At 36.5% G+C, this 20,073-nt stretch overlaps 1 protein-coding gene across 2 annotated transcripts; it reads left to right on the plus strand.

The window, feature by feature from the left end:
- Positions 1-639: 639 nt before the first annotated feature.
- Positions 640-19,590, plus strand: LOC139974830 (cyclic AMP receptor-like protein A). 2 transcript variants are annotated; one of them, XM_071982290.1, is made up of 11 exons: positions 640-1,233; positions 2,748-2,800; positions 3,079-3,190; positions 3,447-3,507; positions 4,178-4,265; positions 5,096-5,185; positions 6,703-6,741; positions 7,546-7,755; positions 8,260-8,410; positions 9,997-10,191; positions 15,218-15,352. In XM_071982290.1, the coding sequence occupies exons 1-10, from the start codon at positions 1,177-1,179 to the stop codon at positions 10,126-10,128; spliced, it is 993 nt and encodes a 330-aa protein (XP_071838391.1). In that variant the 5' UTR covers positions 640-1,176; the 3' UTR covers positions 10,129-10,191; positions 15,218-15,352. The 2 variants fall into 2 exon arrangements, with proteins under 2 accessions (XP_071838391.1, XP_071838390.1); XM_071982289.1 differs by lacking the exon at positions 9,997-10,191 and having other exon boundaries at positions 15,218-19,590.
- The last annotated feature ends 483 nt before the right edge of the window (positions 19,591-20,073 follow it).

Genomic DNA, 20,073 nt, shown 5'->3' on the forward strand with positions numbered 1-20,073 from the left:
TACAAATTTTGACATTTTCATTGCGAAATGTTCACGTTTTATTACGAAATTGAGTCATTTTGTGTCAAAATTTGAATGTGTTCGCTCAGAAATGGGACGTTTGCCTCCACATTTTCGCGTGGGACCTTGACATTATGAAGTTGATCTTATAATCAATCAGATATCTTTCACTCGTCAAAGTGGGGGGGGGGGGGGGGCTAACCTTTCAAATACATATGTTGATCGAGAACTTCTTCGCACAAACAAGTCTTTCGATCAAATTAGAAACAAATTATTCTCACTGTTCTATGATTAGTGACAAAATTAAATACAAATCTTATTTTATTGTCCCTAAATCCTTAACCAGTCGCAAAGAGTCACATTTTATTCTGCTTATGTAAACAGTTCATTGAAGACTTGCAGTGGAATTGTCGCATTTTCCATAGACGCTGATGGAAAAATATGGAAAGAAAAAGGCAAGGACTGAACGGAAGTAGTAATTATTGTATTACTGATAAAAAAGTGACCTGTGTTCTCATTCTGTGATCATTTCTAAAACAGTGGGGAAAACTGGCTTCTTCCCTGTTTCGGGTATGATATGGTGATTTCATTTCTAAAAATAGAAAGCGGAAGTGTCGCGTATTGTTTGGCTGTCGAGTATAACAGTTTGTTTGTCGGTGTAACAGTCTTTTTTTGCAGTTCAACACATCAAACACGTTTATCTAGAAGGCTAGTACTAGAAGTACAGGTAGTAGTAATTTAGGCGGTTGACTTAATCGCTTTGCCTAACGTCTCATTCGGTGTTCCGAAGAATTCGGGAGAGAAAGATAATAATAACTACGAAAATTAATTGAATTAAAGTGGTGACTACTACTATCAGCAAGTTATCAGCTTTGGAATCGCACACAAGTCGACTGTAAACAGTGTATCCTTGGGACTAACGACTAACTGAACAACAGCCTACCATAGGCCTAACTCAGACACAACATTCCTAACATAATTTGTAGTTAGTACTGTAATAGTATATAGCCTAGCAGTGTGTCTGAGTTTCATTCAGCCTAATTGCAGGAAATCGCCGCGAAGTTTGGTAGACAGGACGGTCTTAAATCAACTAGTAGGCAGACTGAGGTTTTCTTCAGGCCTGAGTTAGGTTAGTCCTGATCAAATCTTTTAAGGATTGGAATACTCCTTGTGAATATGGAAGATGAGAACAACACCATGCAGTGTACCTTATTTGAAGAACAAGGAAAATGTGTAAGATATCCTTCACTATATTAGTAACCTTATACTTAAGTACTTTGATCATTTACTATGTGACTTGCCCTGTATATTTTGTAATAATTCTTGGCTTCTTTCCTTTGAATCAATTATCTATTTTTCAGTGAAGTTGGAAATTTGGCACAGATACATTCATTCCTGTGAAAGGAGCATTTTCTGTATATTTAAACATATATTTGATGTCCTACATATGTGTACATCTGAAATGACCCTCAAAAATATTTATAAACAAACTTTGGTCAATATCTGTAAGGAGATGCAAAGAGTTTGCATATTTTTTGAAAACGTGTCCAAAAGGTGTTTATGTGCCTAAAAATATGTGAATATCTTGATTGTAGTTGTTTTCTCCCACCCAAGCAATGAAAGTTCAAATGTTTTTTTGTCCTCCTGGGTCACCATCATCATCTGACAATCACCCCTATGTGTGCAATGCCCCTCCCTATACTGAAGGATTACATCTGCTCAAAATCTCTTTCCTTATGTATCCTTTATTTTGCAATGCAAGTTCGAGTGCTTTCATTAATTTAGAGCTTTGAGGCAAACAAGATGAGTACATAATATCTAAAATTACACTCTAAGAATGAGTTGAAAATTGTCTAATAAATCAATAACTTGCAGCCGGAGTTCAGATTCCACATATACCCTGAAGGAAACTAGGGCAACGGCATGTAAAATGGAGAATTAAAAAGATCAAACAAGGACTAACTTTGGTTATTTTGTTCCTGAAAATCAGAACAGAACTTACTGAAGCTCTAAACTGATACAGTTTACTGGGATGAGCTCATCCAGTTGTCTATTTCATCCTGTCAATAACAATAAACATTACTTAATGTATATATGTGACAAAGTGACTAGTTACTATGATTTACTCATAGCCATATGATAGGCTGAGTGCCAATAAACTTATTGTTAAGTTAACACTTGAAACTGACTGTACACTAGTCAATTTTGCTGACTGCTTCAGAATACAATTTCAAGAATAGCTAGGCCTGTAATTAGCCCTCTGTGAGCAGCACATTTAACTGTGTCATTAAACAAAAGCACTTCTTTTGAAATTTGTAATACTACAGGCATCAAGTAGTTAAGCTGAAGCAGTATACGCAAAGGGGGTCGCTTTTTTTTTATGGTCGCACTAATTAAACTGCGTCTTGAACGAATCAACATTTCAGACTGATTGAGGGAATAGAAAGGTCACCCATATCGAGGAAACAGATTAAGGAAGCATTGCAGATAACTTTTACGCAGACTTGTCCCAAAATATTGATGAAAAATATCTATTTCCTGTGCTGTCAGCAGTATGCTCACTACTCATGCACTGTCCAATATACTTGATCATAAAATCGGTAACATTATAATACTGCGCCCTCTCTTACCCACATCCGACTTGGTGCCTATTTTCTCCTCCCAACATCTACAGTTTGAGAGGTGTGCATTGCATAGTTAGCATACAGTTTTAAACTTGTTTTGTTTTTATTTTTGCCCCTTTATAGACTGCAGTGGTAGCTGTGAAGAAGAGCATGGCATCTTTCTCCTTAGTTGGCTGGTAAGTATTTTAGGATCTAACTACGATGATTTAAAAATCAACATGTTACTATTTTTTTTGCTTGTTACAAATTTGTCTAAACTGCGGAATACAAATGATTGCGTATGTGATTTCACCAGTTGTACTGAGGTCACTCAATACATGGTTCAAAATCTCACTCTAGAAAGCCTTACCTTATTTCTTAAAATGTTTATTTTAAAAGTTTCAACTTTTTATCAATTACAGGTGAACTGAAATAAGTTTTTTTGTTTTCATGTTTTTGTCTTCTTCTTCTACAGTGTATTTATGATGCTGATCATCTGGATCTTTGCTAAATATAAAGTCTTTGTCCAGAGACTGATTCTTTACTTGACTATTGCAGCCTTCTTCAGTAGCATAGGACATCTCATGGTAAGAAGGATCCCTGAGTCGATGCAAAAAATAAAACAAGAACTGAAAGGAGAAATACTTGATTCACACTATTTAAAAGAAAAATAGGCTATGTAATTGGACTCCTATGCTTGATCAAGTCTAAAGGCCATGGAATGGTTTTAGTACTAAATTCTGCAATTCATTATTATGGTTTTCATAATTCTTGTTATTCTCAACAATGGACCACTCTCTGCCTTCATTTTGTTCAAAGCAAATATCTTTGTTTTATCAACAGGCTGCTGTTAAACCAGAAAGCCCTGTTTGCTCCTTTGAAGCATTTTGGCTTACTTTCAGTGGTAATTATATTTTTTCATCTCGTACAGCTTGTAACACTTTCCACATAGCTTTTCCTACCAACTTTGTGAGGCCAAAATGCGGCCATCAATCATATTTGTGTTGAAAAACAGTTATGTCTTGCTTTTGAACAGTCACATTTTATTATGTGTAGTGTAATTTTTATGAGGATGAGTATACCGCCACCCCCCTCGCCCACCCCCCCTTAAAAAACCCTCATATTTTGGAATTACAGAAAGACAAAAAGACAGGACAACGTTGTTTACCCGGGGAACAATATATTTTTGTTGCGATGAGTGACGGTAACCCTATTGGAAGTTTATAGGACACTTGGGCTCAATCTCTCCTGTTACCATCCCTTGGAAGAATATTTTCAGTTGTTAATTTGTTAAAATGTTCTTAATCTTTTTTTCATCCCCATCTTTCTTCAGTATTGTGATATCTTGACTTTTATTGTAAAACAACGTTGCTCTGTAAGTAAGCATTAAATGATAGGAACGAACCGCTTGTTGAAAGTCTGCAAGACACAAAGGTTGTGGATTTGAGAGTCTTGTTAAAATAATGTCTGGTGAAGGAAATAAGAGTAACTATATTTACTCAATATATTCCTCATCAAATAGTCTTTCTGTTTCATAACATTGTCTTTCATCGATCTGTTTTTCTGTTTTGCAGATTGGGCCGTTCTTCTCTGGGTTTTAATTATCACAATAAATCTATTCATGAATGCAGTCTATATGAAGGAGACAGAGAAGTATGAAGTGTAAGTACTGTAGCTGTTGTTCACAGTTAGCTAACCATGCAAGATGATTCAACAATTTTCATATTCAGTTCCTCAATATGACAGTTCCTTATTGTTGTTTGGTTCTTTTGAAACCGCCCTTGCACAGGTGAGCTGATGTTTGTGACGTAAAGGGAAACTGTGGCTGTATTGTGATGACGTCAGGTGGAATGGATACGATCTATTATGTTTAGTAGGGTCATGTTTCCATAATGCCTGTCCCATGGGATTCGTACTCTACTTGGCAAAAATTGCCTGGCACTTTAAATGAAGTTTAAAGTGCAGAGGGCTCCTCTGGAAAGCAGTGCTTCTGCACTGAGCAGGACTATCCTCATTAAAGATGACAATAATAATAAAAATTAAAAAAATAAAGGAACTTCCATTAAAAAGGAAGTTTGCATACATTCATTGATACGATAGAAGCTGGTGTGTAGAGCTTTCTCTTGTGCATATTTATTATAAGTATTTGTTTGAAATCATCAAAAAAAAAATTTTGTCTGTGAAATGATCATTCATATGGGCTTGTATGTGGTTACTACTTATTTGTAAGAGTTGTCTGTTATTTTGTGCAAATAGCTTTTAATGGAGTCACAATTTTCCTTACTGTAGGGATTATAACATTACATATGAAAAATGTTTCAGTGAAGTTTATTCTAATAAGCGCTTCCATGGTTCTTACTATCCAAGTGGAGGTTCTGGTCAGTCTTAAGTATAGATTCAGTTAAGTACATATGGAGTTTGGATCGTAGGTAATTAAGAGCATAGGCAATTTAAGTATTTCAGAATTTGGACAATATTTGTCTGTTTTGCAGGATTTACAGCGTCATCGCCTGGGGTTTCTCTCTCTTTATGGCTTGTCTTCCATTTATTGGTGATAATTACGGCCCTGCTGGAGCGTGGTGGTGAGTAGATCTAATTTCAAAATTTGAAGTGTAATCATAGCTTGAAGAGAAGTGTAGATTTTTGAGTGAAAACAATTGGGGACTTTCCCTTAAGTGATGGTGATGATGATGATGATGATGATGATGATGATGATGATGATGATGATGATGATGATGATGATGATGATGATGATGATGATGATGATGATGATGATGATGATGATGATGATGATGATGATGATGATGATGATGATGATGATGATGATGATGATGATGATGATGATGATGATGATGATGGTGGTGGTGGTGGTAGTGGTGGTAGTGAGTGGTGCCAGTAATGGTGGTGATGAAGATGGCTATGATGATGCTGGTGATGATGATGGTGGTGGTGGTTGTGATGATGGTGGTGGTGAAGGTGATGATGATGGTGGTTATGGTGACGATAGTAATGGTAATCATTATCATCAAAATTAATACTGTATGAAATAAATGTTCGTCTTGAATTGCTATGCCTCATTTTAGTGTTTAAGACTTCAAAAGCTGGAATGCCATATTAAGGCTTGGAATACTCACCATGATAAATTACTTCACATCAGAACAGTTTGACTGTTTAAAACAATGTAATATGTCATCAAGAGCTCTGGTGTTGTAATTGGATACCCCCTCGGCAGTAACGATGCTGTTAGTCTCTTTGGAACAATAAATGCAGATTCTAGTTGAACGGCTACAATTTCTGTCGGTTTCTGGCAATGTCCTTTCAGATCTAGTGACTCTCTGTATTTATTGACCTACTTAGACAGTCTGTAATTACCCTGTTGTCGTTGTCAACGACTGCACTGTCGTGGTTTTGTGTGATCAGACCACAGGCTTGGAGACATACATGTCTAACATCCTCTTACCTGCAGGCTACACAGTCTCTTAACATTTAAAGAGGTTGCATAGTCTGACAAATATTCATCTTATTAAGCAGATGTGAAACAGGCAGACAGAGTAGGAAATTAGAAAGAAGGTTAAAAGAAATAAAGAAGGGGAAGGTTGGGACGGCACAAAGGAACAGATGTGAATCTCGTAGGAGAACAACTTCTTGTCTATGTCAAAGTGAGCAAAAGAAAAAACCAAAAATTAGCCACTATGCTAGTTCTTCAACTTTCAGGGAATGCTTGAGTAATATCTTGTGATCATTTAATATATTTTTATAATTAGTTTTTACAAATGTATACTTGATAGGGGACTTAAAACTTAGATATTAAATTCTTTGAACCACTTCAAAATGGAACTAGGAGATTTAAATCGCCAAATCACTTTCATATCTTTAATGGTAAGGAGAATTTTTTATGATCATTTTGATGTTTATCTGAAGATAAAAGTTTCATAACATTGGTTTTGTGTATTACCAAAGGAAGTAGGATATTTCTCTTTACCAGTTCTTCATGTCAAAATAAGTTTAAGACGGAACTGATAAATCGAGTGTGACATATTGTTGGTATTTTCAAAATTTGGACTTAATGTTCGTTTCTCATTTTGTGTTTAATTTTCAGCTGGATCCAGGAAGGCAGTGATGTTTGGAGATTTGTAATGTAAGTCTAATGCTTGGTCTGCAGTGGATTCGTTAATATTTCTGTTTTTTAAATTAGTAATGTCATCTTAAAGTTTTTCTTGTTTTGTTTTTTTGACATTGTGAATGTACCTGCATAACGATGATGCTCAATTTAAAACAAATTGTTTGGTTTAATATCGACCATTATGGACACGGCTTCCAACATGCTTCGGTGAACTTCACCTTGTTGATTTTTAAGAAAATAACACTTCCAACATCTGAGGCTCTCCGTCAGAAAATTTACTGGACTGTGTAGTTTAGCATAAACCCTGAGTACAAACCACTGAGTATGAGTACAAACCCCTGGGTATGAGTACAAGCTCCTGAGTATGAGTACAAACTCCTGGGTATGAGTACAAACCCCTGAGTATGAGTACAAACCCCTGAGTATGAGTACAAATTCCAGAAAATGAGTACAAAGTGAGTATAAGTACATACTTTAGTACTCAACAAACGTTTGACATGTTTTATTTGGGAATGTCTAAATAACTGCATAATTACTGCGTAAGCTGTAGAAAGTTGCTTTGCATTTCAAAGCTTCTATGACGTGCAACAGCTAAGATTCTTCTTCTTAAACCAAACTTCTGATTGGCCCGGTTGCTTGTTTTTAGACTACTCTGTAAGAAACTGCAACATCCCGTACAACGAGAGATACTCGGTAGTGGTATGGATCATCGTACAACTCATGTGAGTGAATGTTTTAAAATGTAACTTTTTTGTTCATTTATCTATGATAGGTGTTACATTGATTGAATGTTTCTATTTTGTTCATTCATTCGTGCAGCTGGTACATTCCATTATTCATAACTATCGGAGTTCTTTTCGTGCTGTACCTAATGATCATCTACAAAGTGAACCGCCAAGATGGCAGATGGGTCGGCTCGTACAACCCGGATAATGAGAGGCAGAGACAGATCCTAAAGGAATATATCAGACCGTTGAAGGCCTATCCTCTCATCTTTCTGCTCTTGTCCATTTTCCCGTTGATAAACAGGTAAAGATATTTTGAGATGAACAAGGAAAGTAAAATGCCGCAAGCCACGAGAGAGTAAAAATTGCCCCAGAGACTTTGTTCAACACACTTTCTGCATGGGCAAATAAGGAAGAAAATAATTTAAGTCTTGTATTATTTGTCAATACTCAAATTAATGATATTTTTGTTCTCTAAATGCCAGATTAAGGAGGGGCCTATCTGGATATATAGTTCCATGAAACAATGGGCGTTCAAAATGATTCATGGGCCTCATTTGGTTTAGTGACTGCATGTTTAGTATCAATATTAGCTGCTTCGCCGGCCTACTTCAGCCGATAGAGGCCAACTTCAGCTTATAGGAGGTAATTCTTTCGGGTTTTGTCACCAGGCCCCAGTGACCACATCGGCCTAGCTACGTCACAGGTTAGGTGATAGCCCAACCTGATGTTAAAAGAAACTGTTAATTCTGAACAGATTTTACGATAATGCTTGTGTGAGAATAATGTTTATCTATTTGTTATGCAGGATGCAGAATGCTTTCAGTAAATCTGGGGACCCTGTCTTTGCACTCAGCTTGCTTCATGCCGCTTCATCGCCTCTTCAAGGGTTCGTTAACGCTGTAGTCTATGGGATGGACCCAGAGACGAGAAGTAGGCTCACATGGTTACAGATCAAGGTAAAAAATTTACTGATTTCAAAGGAAGTATGAAACAATTCAACCTCCTGGTATAATTGTGACATGGTTCCTCTAATAATTAATTTCAGGAATAAAAAGTTCCTTCTTACTTGCAGAAACATCCAAAAACCTCACGTCTGTGGATTTCATGAAGGCACCTGGACTAAACAAAAGTAGCTGGTTCATTCATGCCTTCAATCATCTTTTTGTACATCTCTTACTTTTCCCGTTCAACCCTCCTCCATCCCTCCTCTCCCTCTCCTCTCCTCCCCTCCCCTCCCCTTCCCCCTTCCCCCCTCCCCTCACCCCTCCTCCACCTCCTACCCCCAATCCTCACCCATCCTCCCCTCACCCATCCTCCCCTCTCCCTCCTCTTCTCCTCCCCTCCTCTTCCTCTCCTCCCCTCCTCCTCCCCTTAACCCCTCCTCCACCTCGTACTTTACTTGCAATTCATTTTTCAACAGTGAATTCATCTTAACTTAGAAGCTGTTCAATACATAATCTTAGAGGAGACTTATATACAACTATCATCTGAATAACTGAATAATATCTCTCTTCTCAAAAGCTTAAGAAAGTCTGGTTTGAATCATGCTTTTAAAATGTCCTAATTTATGTTGTCATAGTGTCAACAACAGATACCTCCTGACTCCCTTTGTGAAAGCAGGAATCTTCTCATGCCATGATCTTCATCATTACAATATGCAAAAACCATTTGGAAAAACTTGGATATTTTAGCAAAAAAAGGTTGAAGCTGTACACCATATTTCCTTAGCCTGATGGCTTCAAGCTAAAAACCAGTTTTACTGAATCTCTAGCATATGATAAAGAAGAACAGACCAGGCTGTGCAGCTCACATATTTGTGGTGATATCATATGTTTTTACACGATTCGGTTGCCAGCTACATTCATATATTGACATTAAATATAAAAATCCATTCTGAAAGTCAACATTGCTTTGTACTGCGATCACAAAACAGTACCATAAGCTTGTCAAAACAACTTCACTATTTCAGCTTTTAATAATCTAGAACCATATAATGTCCAGGTTTCATGAAAATGCTATCGGAGAAGCATTCTGTAGCTTACTGGTTCAGTTGTTAATGATGTTGCTCATACAGCTGTTGCAAGATACCTTCTTGAATTTGAATATAAATGTTTTTTTTATTTCATTGGGAGAATTGTTCATTGTGATGTGTGTGTGTGTGTGTATGTTAAATGAATAATGACACCATACCACTTGAAGAGAATTGTGTTAATACTGGGTAAGGAGTCTCATTGGGAGAATTAATCAGTGTGGTGTGTTGTAAGGCTAAGTGAACATGACAACATTGTAAGAGAACTGTATTACCAGACAATTAAAATATTAACACCGATATTCTGTCTACAGTAATCCAGTGAATACTTGCAATTTCTTTTTCTGTTCTGCTGTGTTGGTTTACTCACTCGGTCACGTTTCGGGTTGGTTGCTATGGTAAGGTTGGTTGCTATGGTAATCTGTCAGATCTGTCTTGTGCATTGACCTTGTTTGGATTCTCTACAACCTTTTCTATTAACCTGGCACCCTCCTCTCTCTTAAAAATATCCAGGCATTGTTGAACAAGAGGTCAGCCCACCAGCCCATACGGGAGTACCCTCTGGTTCCGGCTCCCGAGACTCCAGATTTGGAAGATGTGGGAATGTTCACAATGAAACCGTATTCTTCTACAAAATCCATCTAAACGGTCTCACACCTTAAGTTGTTAATGCTTAAAGTGTCCCTTATAGCTGCTGCTTGTCATTTTGTGAGTTTTTTTTCCTTAAAACTTGAATCATTTCTAGTCTCACTGTGTTTTTTTTGTTTTTGCTTCTTGTCTAGCTTGTTGCCTCTCTCACCTCTCTGCTCTCGCTCACACAAGCCTAATATATTGTTTGTATTTGAACTTTGCAAATGATCAGTGTTTTCCCCATTCCACAACATGCAAAGAATAGAATTGCTAAATGCCCTCACGACAAACGAAAAGGTTCCATGTTGTCGTCTGAGGTATGAGAAAAAAATATGAAGCTTTAATGAAATGCATCTATAGGTTAAAAGGAGTACAGAGAATCTGGAGGAAGCAGAGAATTGGAGAGAATGTTGGAAGGCCTTGTAGTTGGAAGCCATCTTGTATTACTGGTTTGGGAAGTTACCCAGGAGTAGTTATATTTTATCATGTACTACTCCATTCTATTTCAGTTGGTGTTCATTTTATTTGTGGTTTTACATTTTCTCTTTCGTTGAGTGACGTTCCTTGGTGTGTGATATCATTCCGACATAGTTCATAGTGGATAGTTGACAAAGGTTGAGAGTTTACCCTAGGTATGTTTTAAAGTTGTTTGAAAGTCTGGTTTGTTTGACTGAAGATTTGTTGTATGAGTATGTGTGTGTGTGTATAGGATGTTTGATTGCTGGAAATGTTTATACTTTAACAAAAAAGTGTGTGATATATCATATTGAGTGAGAGTGGGGTTCCTCATGGGATGGGGGATGAAGGGGGGGGGTTGAGGGATGGGGGGAGGTGAGGGTGGTAGGTAGGTTGAGTGTAGAGCAACTGATAGAAGATGCCACTAAGCTTAATATGGCAGAAGAGGTATTTAGGGTGGAGAAATTGAGGGCGGTATTACATTTCCTTTCTTCTCTTCGTATTGCCCATTAGCAATCAGAATCCAAACTTACTAATCATATATATATATATATTTATATAATATTCCAATTGACACTATGAAAACACAAAGGGTAATGTCGGTTGTCAGAAGGCCTGTTGCCAAATCTGTAAACATAATACTGTTGGGGAAAGAATTACCATTCCTAAACTTAAATTTCCTATCATGCCTCCCAGTCTTAATTATGATTCATACAATGTTATTGACATTTTCCACCGTAATATTAGTGATCATGGTTTCTATGTTGGTGAAACGGGCAGCAAATCCCATTTACATTTAAGTAATCACAAAAAATCAATCAATTTGTGACAATTTCCCAGGTTTTCCAGTTGCTGAACCTTTCGCTTTAAACTTTTTTGACATTTGCATATCAAAGGAATGTCTGCTTTTGGCAACTCACATAGCTGTTTACCATGATGTTTAAGGGAGCACAGTAGTAAATGTAGACTGCATGCGTTCATCTCTAGATTCAATTCATTAGGCTACCGATACATCATGTTCATTACATTCATATTTTCATTCAAAAGCTTCCCAGCATTATATATATTTGTTGATGTTACATGATTGCATTTTCTACAGTGTCTTTTTCAAGTAGCCAAATGTTATTTGCTACATTTGCAAGGTAATATGCCAGCTTGATCTGTGTTATTAGAAACGGTGGCACATTCATTTGTGAACAGGTCGGTAACTTGTTCTATATAAGGGGTCAGATGAAAACAGTGGCGTAGCCAGCATTCTATTTTTAGGGGGGCAAGATTTTTCTTAAGGGGGGCAACCCCGTGATGGTTGATGGTAGGAATTACCAAGAAATATATGAGTGGCATCATTGGTCCCTGAAACTGCACATGGGTTGCTAGCGCTAGTTTGTAATGGTTATACAACCAGCCAAATTATTGGCGCTTGTTCTGTAGGACGATATTGATCAACAGTCTCCGTATGTGGGTATGATGAAGGCCCAATATGTGTAATATCTCTGATTACCAAGTTCTGACCTTATATGAAGTATGAACATGAGCCCTGAGGTATGAAAAGTTGTGATTAGAACTCGAAAAAATGTAAAAAAGAAGTATTTTGAATACATCACTGGATTTTATTTGGGGGGGGGCAAGACTGTAGCACAAAGCAAATTTGGGGGGGCATTGCCCCCCTGGCCCCCCTCTGGCTATGCCACAGGATGAAAAGAAGGTTGGGTATCACTTGAGGATCTCATTTTGGATATTTTTTGCGTTTCTGAGCCAACTTTAATTTGCACAATGTAAACAAAGACAGACTGGTTCCAATAACAGGAGTGAACCAGCTACACACCAATCACTAATGGCAATGTGCACCCCATGCTCTTTTCTTTAAAATGAAATTCTATAAAGTTTCTTCCTATTTCAGGTTGAGCATAGTTGACCAGTTAAGTATACTTTAGTGAAAAAGCTTTACTGTTGCTACAGATGGATTCAAAGGGCCTCAGTTCTAAGTCAAGTCTCATCTTTCTTCCATTTACAATTTTATTTTTATTTTTTACAGCAACAAAGTTATTTTAGTCGTTCTCAAAGTATTTTGAGAATTACACTTCACATATTTGCAGGACAAATCTTTTGAATAATTGCTATCAAAGAGCTGTGTGAAATGCTTCCTGTTATGTCAGTTTCTCAGTAGCTTAACATTGTATTGTTTTCTTTTAGTAAACCTACCATACTTTATCAATGTCTTTTAAGCGACCTATACCTATACTGCAGTGTTCACTGTTACAAAGTGCTGCTTTTATTGAGTGCAAATAGCTAATAATTTGCAAAAACCATTCAGCCAGGGGCGTATCCAGGATTTTCCAATAGGGGGGGCGCCAGGCATGAATGATCGCCGTCCTGGGGGATGGGTCTAAGGGGAGGGGGTGTACAATTTTTGCTTTCAAAGAAGAGCTGAAATGCAAAATGGTGTTATATGCATGGGCGGCAATCCGTACTTCCGAGTGGGGGGGGGGGATATGACCTTGTTGACTATCTAAGCGTAGCGCCACCATGGGTTGGCGCGAAGCGTACACGAAAATTTTGGGATTAACAAACCCTCTAGATGGCCGGAAACGGCACTTCCCGAGGTTTCCAAGCGGCATATACCCAACTTTAAAATAGGGATGTCATGTCCGAAATATCTCATAATCAGGATCCAAAATACTTTTTTTTTTAATTTCGGGTGTTATTTTGGGAAAATTGCCCCTGTCAATCTTGTTTCAGGCGCAACGTTAGAATGTTCGAGAGCTCTGTTATATTATTCGATGAAGAAAATGGCCTCATGCAGGCTATTATAGGCCTATACACATGCAATACACAATTACAGTTACATTCCTAGGTACCGATTGCTAGGGCATCCAGGTGAAACGTGTATTAAGCATTACCCTGGTTACATGAGATTCTCAGCTGTTCGAGGGAACATGTACGTGTGTAGGCCTACTATAGGGCCTATATGAATACTATGAGGGTGCATATATGTACTATATCAATACCGTGGGCGCAATAATACATTTTGTTGTTATAGGGCCAATGAAGCCTACAGTCAACAATATTTGCTTTATAAAGACGCTTTATTTGAAAAGATCGCACTGCGTTTATGGTAGGCGAGAAATGAAGCTAAAAAAGAGCCGTACATAAACGAAGATGCATAAATGTAGGCATGAAAATATTCTTATCCCTGGCATTTGGTGGGGGGGGTATGGTGCATTACATCCCCTCCACCCATTTTCATGGGGGGATATATCCCCCCTCCACCCAGGATCGCCGCCCATGGCCATATGTGATCCATTTTTCGACCTTAATAATAAGCAACATTTCCAGTAAATATGGACACAAAATGCACAATTTAGTATGGCTGGCATGTCATTTAGTGTTTATAGTGATAATACAAACACAATTACCATCTATGTTTCTAAAACTATTATGCCGCCGAACTTCGCCAGAACCTTTTTTTGGCAAACAAAAAATAAAGCATACGGGAGGGGGGGGGGGGGGGTTGAGCGATCACCGACATCTCACATAAAGGTCGTCATCAATTTTTTTTTTTTTTTTTTGCTAAACTTTTTTTTTTTTGGTGACGGCCAATAGGGGGGGGCGCGCGCCTGTTGCGCCCCCCCTGGATACGCCCCTGGTTCAGCTTCTATCATGAAATCAATTCAAACTTTCCATCCAATTTTGCATCAGCATATATATCTATATCTATGTGTATACTGCATGGGAATAGAGGTATGTTTGAAAAAGATGTTCAAACATGTTTATTTTTGTGTAAACATCAAACGAAATGAAAATTGTCAGTCTATGTTGCTATTATGGATGCGTTTAAGAACCATCAATCGTTTAGAAAATAAATGTAGAAATATGGCCGTTGACCACTATTACTAATATTACCATATGTACCAATGTCCTGTGTCCCTGCAGGAAAACCAAATTTGCACATTTTTCGTAAGGTCTTAGTAATATTAAAAATGTTCAGTTTGACGATACGCAATACACATTTAGTACAGCGAATCACTTTATTCAACCCTTTGGGAAGCACTACGTAATGTTTCTTGATGGCGGCTCATAGCCCCACAAACTTTGTGGGAAAAGCTGTGAAATGTGGTCTAGGTAGATCAATTTAATAGTTAGACCATACTAGGCCTAATTAACCACCAAAAGTCTGGTAAAAATGAAAATTTTACTCTGCATTAAACTTGTGTACAAAACTGTTAATATGTTATGATTTGCTTACTTAAAATCCAAAATATTCTTCAAAGGAGAGGGGAGTGAGAGGAGGGGGGGGGACCTTAATCCCTAAGTATATGGTGTCCCACTTTATAACTACAAAAAGATGGTAACCCTAACTTTCCCTGATTAGTGTCAAATTACTAAAGCTGTTAAACTGTTCATGTGTTGATAGTTTATGTCAAGATGACCAGGAGAAAATAAACGAGTGGTCTGAATCTATGTGATAAATGATACAACCAGCAATGTATACATTGATTGATCAGTATAAGTATACTTTATACTTAGAGAAGTTTTCATTTATTTTTCGGCACTTAAAAGGTTCCCATACACCCTTGTTTTTCCTTTTTTCCGCAAAAGTCTAGTTTGCCGTTCTTAATATCGATCTGCTTTGTTTGTTACCAATTAGGTTGCTTTGATGAAGAAAACCAGTGAAACTGTCATTAACGAATACAAAGTTGAGAGTAACAAGCAGCCTGCAGAGAAAGAAGACGGCTCTCCTTCTCCTTCGATAGATGAAAACTTTCAAGAAAATCCCGACGTGGCCTTTTCCGAGGAGAACAATATATCAGGTGACGCAGTAACGTGCTGAGTGCAAAGAAGTTGTAAGTCGATGATCAGGCCATGGACAGTGTGTCCAAAGAATTATGAAGTATTGTTTATATTTGTACCCCAAAAATAGATAACTGGTCAACACTGGAAGGTAAAAAAACTCCAAATTGATATGTCAGTGATGTTTAATTCACCTGGATGTTTAGGAAAGGTTAATATATATACATATATATATATATGTATATATATATATCTTTAACTGAATTCGCAATGAGTTGGAAAACCAAGAACAGTGAAAAAGCTTCCAGCCTCCACCAGCCTATATGCGGACAACCTAACCACTACGCTATGGACGCTGATTGTATGTCCAGAGGTTCGAAACCGGTAAGGAAGGTTGTAATTCAACTGTAGGCATTTGTCACCTGTATCCAACGATACTAGTTCTGTTTTTGGTGACATATTTTACTTTACTCTAGAGATCAAACATGATGCTAACCAACCCAAAATCATTTGGATATATATATAAATATATAAAAAAAAATATATGTAAACATATATAAATGGACAGGATTAAAAGGTGATGTTGTTATCAATGGTAAAAATTGTAAAGGTTTTTGTAAAAAAATTTAAGACTAAATGTTGTTCAAAAATGTTCACCTATTATGAATTAATGTGAGTGTTTATGATGTGAATTGTTAATAAGTGCAGTCAGTGTAGTAAGGCAAAGAGGCAAAGGTACAAAAATAGCATTTTGCTGTTGCTGGTGCAGAATTAACAGGAAATGTTAACAACCATACCAAGCACATCAAGACTATGATCATACTAACATACTGTCCACAGCTTTTTTCTCGTCATTTTCGTGCACAGTATTTCAAAGGTGGGGGTGGTGTAGGGGGGGAGGGAGGGGGAATTCTAAATTTCCCAACTGATATAGGTAGGAACTAAATCTTTATGGAGGGACCAGAGGAGAAATAAGGACTCCAGTGTAGGTGTGGGTATGTCATTCTAACACAGAATAAAAATTAATAGTTGAGACCACAGATGGTGACTATAAACATGGTCTAAGATTATTTTTTTTCATATTGAAATGTTTGTGAGTGATCAAAAAAGCATTGCTTGAATGTATCGATTTCACACCAAAAATAAAGGTGGTAAAACGTACAACTTTATTAGTTTGAAGGCAAATCAAATTTTCCCACTTTCTGATGGTGTATATATACAGAAAATGAATCATACTTAGCTTATTTAAATAGTTGGATGTATTCAGGATTCCACAGGATATTTTACATTGCAATGTGCACAGGATTGAAATGTATATAAGAAAGCACACATTAGCACAGATATTTGTAGCATGATTTCAGTTTATACAAAAACACATTATTTTTTCATCATAATGTTTACTTACATTGCTTTGTGCGATTACCAATAGACGTTCACAACAGAAACATTCAATTATTTATTTTTGACCGATGGCAGATCAGATTAACGTATAAAAAAAAGATTTATTAAAGAAAGACATTATCTTCAAATTCACCATATACAGGGAATGATTTATAGGTAGTTTTTAGACAGCTATAATTAATAATTTAATTTTTTAATGACTAATGACTTGTAAACAACATGGATCTTCAGTAACTGATATTCAACCAAATTGCACAATCCTCAAAAACTGTTATTCAAGATGTGAATAATTTTAATATGATTTCATTTCTTGAGAGAGGAAAGGGAAGGGTGAGGACATGGAAGGGTGGGTAGAGGGGTAGCGGGGAGGTGCAGTGGAAGGGAACAGGTACAAACACTACAGTGTGTGTTATACTGTCAGGGGACTTGGCCAAACTGTATGCGATAGATTTGATCAAGATGGATCCACTTCTCAAGGGTCCTTGTGTTATTATGTTATGACATAAAGCTAGCCCAAAAAATTGATTATATTCTAAACTATGTATATCCATGCTGATGGAAATAATGTCCATTTTGTAGGTAGTTATACTTTGGTAACATAAATGTGTGCTGTCACAACAGGGATACATAGTATGAGTATTTTCATAATTTGGTGAACCATTTTATTTTGATAAAAGCAAAAATGTTCATGTGCTCACAGTACCAATTTGAATCCCTCATGTTATTGTTTGCTAAATGTTTAACATACCATGAATACATGAAACTTTAACATAGGGATCCACATATTTTCCATACATCAAACCAATAACTATAGTTTCATAAAAAAGAAATTTTACAAAAAAAAACCTGGTTGTGCAATATGTTACAAATTTATATAAGACAAGTGTTTAGTTGTTGAAATAAGTTCAGATTCCTTTTGTTCTTGATGAAAGTAAAAGAACTATTTTTGGATGGGTTATAAGTTTTATGATAAATTCATATTAACAATCTGGTTAAATATTTCTCATAATTTTCCACATTTATATCTAGTCCATTGGACTTTGTTTTAGCTCATTGAGGAAGTAATAAAGGAGACACAAATGTAACCATCATCATTAGTCTATGTCATATAGATATATTGCTTGAACAAATATACCAATATAAAAAGATGAATCACTGAGTAGAATGTTGCATCAATATATGTGGTATGCTGTAACACTTACAATAGAGAAATGTACAAACTTAATATACAGATCACTGGAACAAATGGAGCATACTAGTTCGAGAGGTGTATATGTTTTCTTTTAAGATTGAACTTTGTCATATTATTATTTACTCATTACCTGAGTCTATGAACTAGCATAGCAATAAAATGAGCAGTGAGAATATATATATATATATATTATATATAATATATATTGTTTATATTATCCACATTGAGTAGGCCTATATATGTTATCCATCTTCCTGCTCTATTGTCATTATAACTCTTTGGTTGAAGTCTTTCATATGTTAACTTCCTCAGTTCAACACCAGGCTAGGTAATTAAAATATTCCATCCTCTTTTTGATAATTTACAGATATCTTCCTACGTTCACAATTTTGTAATTTTGTAAAATCTCTGACAATATGGTATTCGGGCGTTATTTAATCAGATAGTTTATCAATTCATGGCAAGCAAATATGTGTCATATTCTGTGAACCAATAGGGAAGAAGCTGAATGTCACATGACCAATGTGAGTACAGATGGATATATGTTGTTACTAAGCAGAAACTACTTTTTTTAAATATATTAACCATTTTAAACTATTTAACAGTTATTACAGCAGTTTTTATAAAGCTGATACTACTATAAGGAATGAATGTGGCTTATAGTGTGAGATAGGATAATGTGATATTTGTAATCCTGAAACTTAAACAGCTGAAACAGCTGCTTTTGAGTACTCAACATAAAATGATGACTTAGCATTATTTTCTATATTTTTTTTTATAAGGTGATGGTTTTGATTGACTCAGAATACTGTAGCACAAATATGACTGGTAGTTGTCTTTCAGATTAGTGTGGAATTATTTTGGGCTGTGTAAATGGAAGAGATGTAATCATAATAATTGAAAAATAAGAAGCAATTCATTATTAAGAAAGTATGGTATTACATGATATGAAAAGGTACAAAACCCTGGTCTGCACAAATAATTTCATGCCCATCCTAAGATAATAAAATGCCAAGTGGCACTTGGTTATGTACCAAGTGTTGCTTATATACCAAGTGTTGATTGGAAGCAAATGGGTGTGATATCATAGAAGCACAATTTGTTTATTTTTCCTTTAAAAAATTTTCATCCAGTTATCGGCTACAGTGTTGGGCTGTATCTCGATATATTTGCACAATACAGTCATAGGTGTTTTATTAACTTCACATCCCCTTTTGGTAAAATTTGTAAAGAATGAAATTATTCAGGCTATTACAACTGATTCTGGGATTTTCACAGGACAGATGTTCATTTAATCTGGGACACTTTTAGTTGGGGAAGGGCACAAGAAATCCAGGGATGGTCCCTGGAGATGGGCCACGTCTGGTCTCCTAGCTAAACCAGAATTATGAGAGTGAATTTAAGAGAGAAAAACATTTAATATTATCTGCATGCACACCTACTATCCATCCATGCTCTAGTTATGCAAGTGTTTGATGTGTATGTGTATGGGTAGAAAAGCAATCATAAGCTAAATATTAAAATTAATCTGTGTGAGGATTAATCAGTTACAGATACTTGACAATGCTTGCTAACAAAACATACTCAATATTTTATCAAGTTGACTGAGCAAATATATTAAATCTGTACAAAACTTTTATATTTCATTTATTTTTTTGGTAAATTTGTTCTTTTGGAGTGTAAATACTGAAGATTTCCCTTGTCCACACATATATACAATTGCCATTATTCTTTTACTGGGTTACTCCTACTGGGTTCACATAAAGCAATTTCATTGTTCCTTTGGAAGTTTTGGTTGAAGCAAGGTCTATTCCATATTGAAATTATTCAAAGCCTATCACCACACACTGCCCCATCCCGTCTTACTGATTACAGGACAAAAAATACATATTGCACTTTATCCAGGATATTCAAATGTGAGGTGCTACAATTCAAAGTACAGGCTCAGCTGTTCTCATTTGGTAGAGGTTATGTAGGTCTAGGCTATTGCAGTGGCAGAGCTAGGGGTATTGGTCAGGGGCGAGAATGGCCTGTAGGGGCGCTTTCAACACTATCTAAGCGTGGTATCTTTGTGAGTGCTCATGTTTTCGAAAAAATAGATCGAAAACCCTGTACAATTC

The sequence above is a fragment of the Apostichopus japonicus genome, chromosome 10, assembly GCF_037975245.1.
Source record: "Apostichopus japonicus isolate 1M-3 chromosome 10, ASM3797524v1, whole genome shotgun sequence".
Classification (NCBI taxonomy): Eukaryota; Metazoa; Echinodermata; class Holothuroidea; order Aspidochirotida; family Stichopodidae; genus Apostichopus; species Apostichopus japonicus.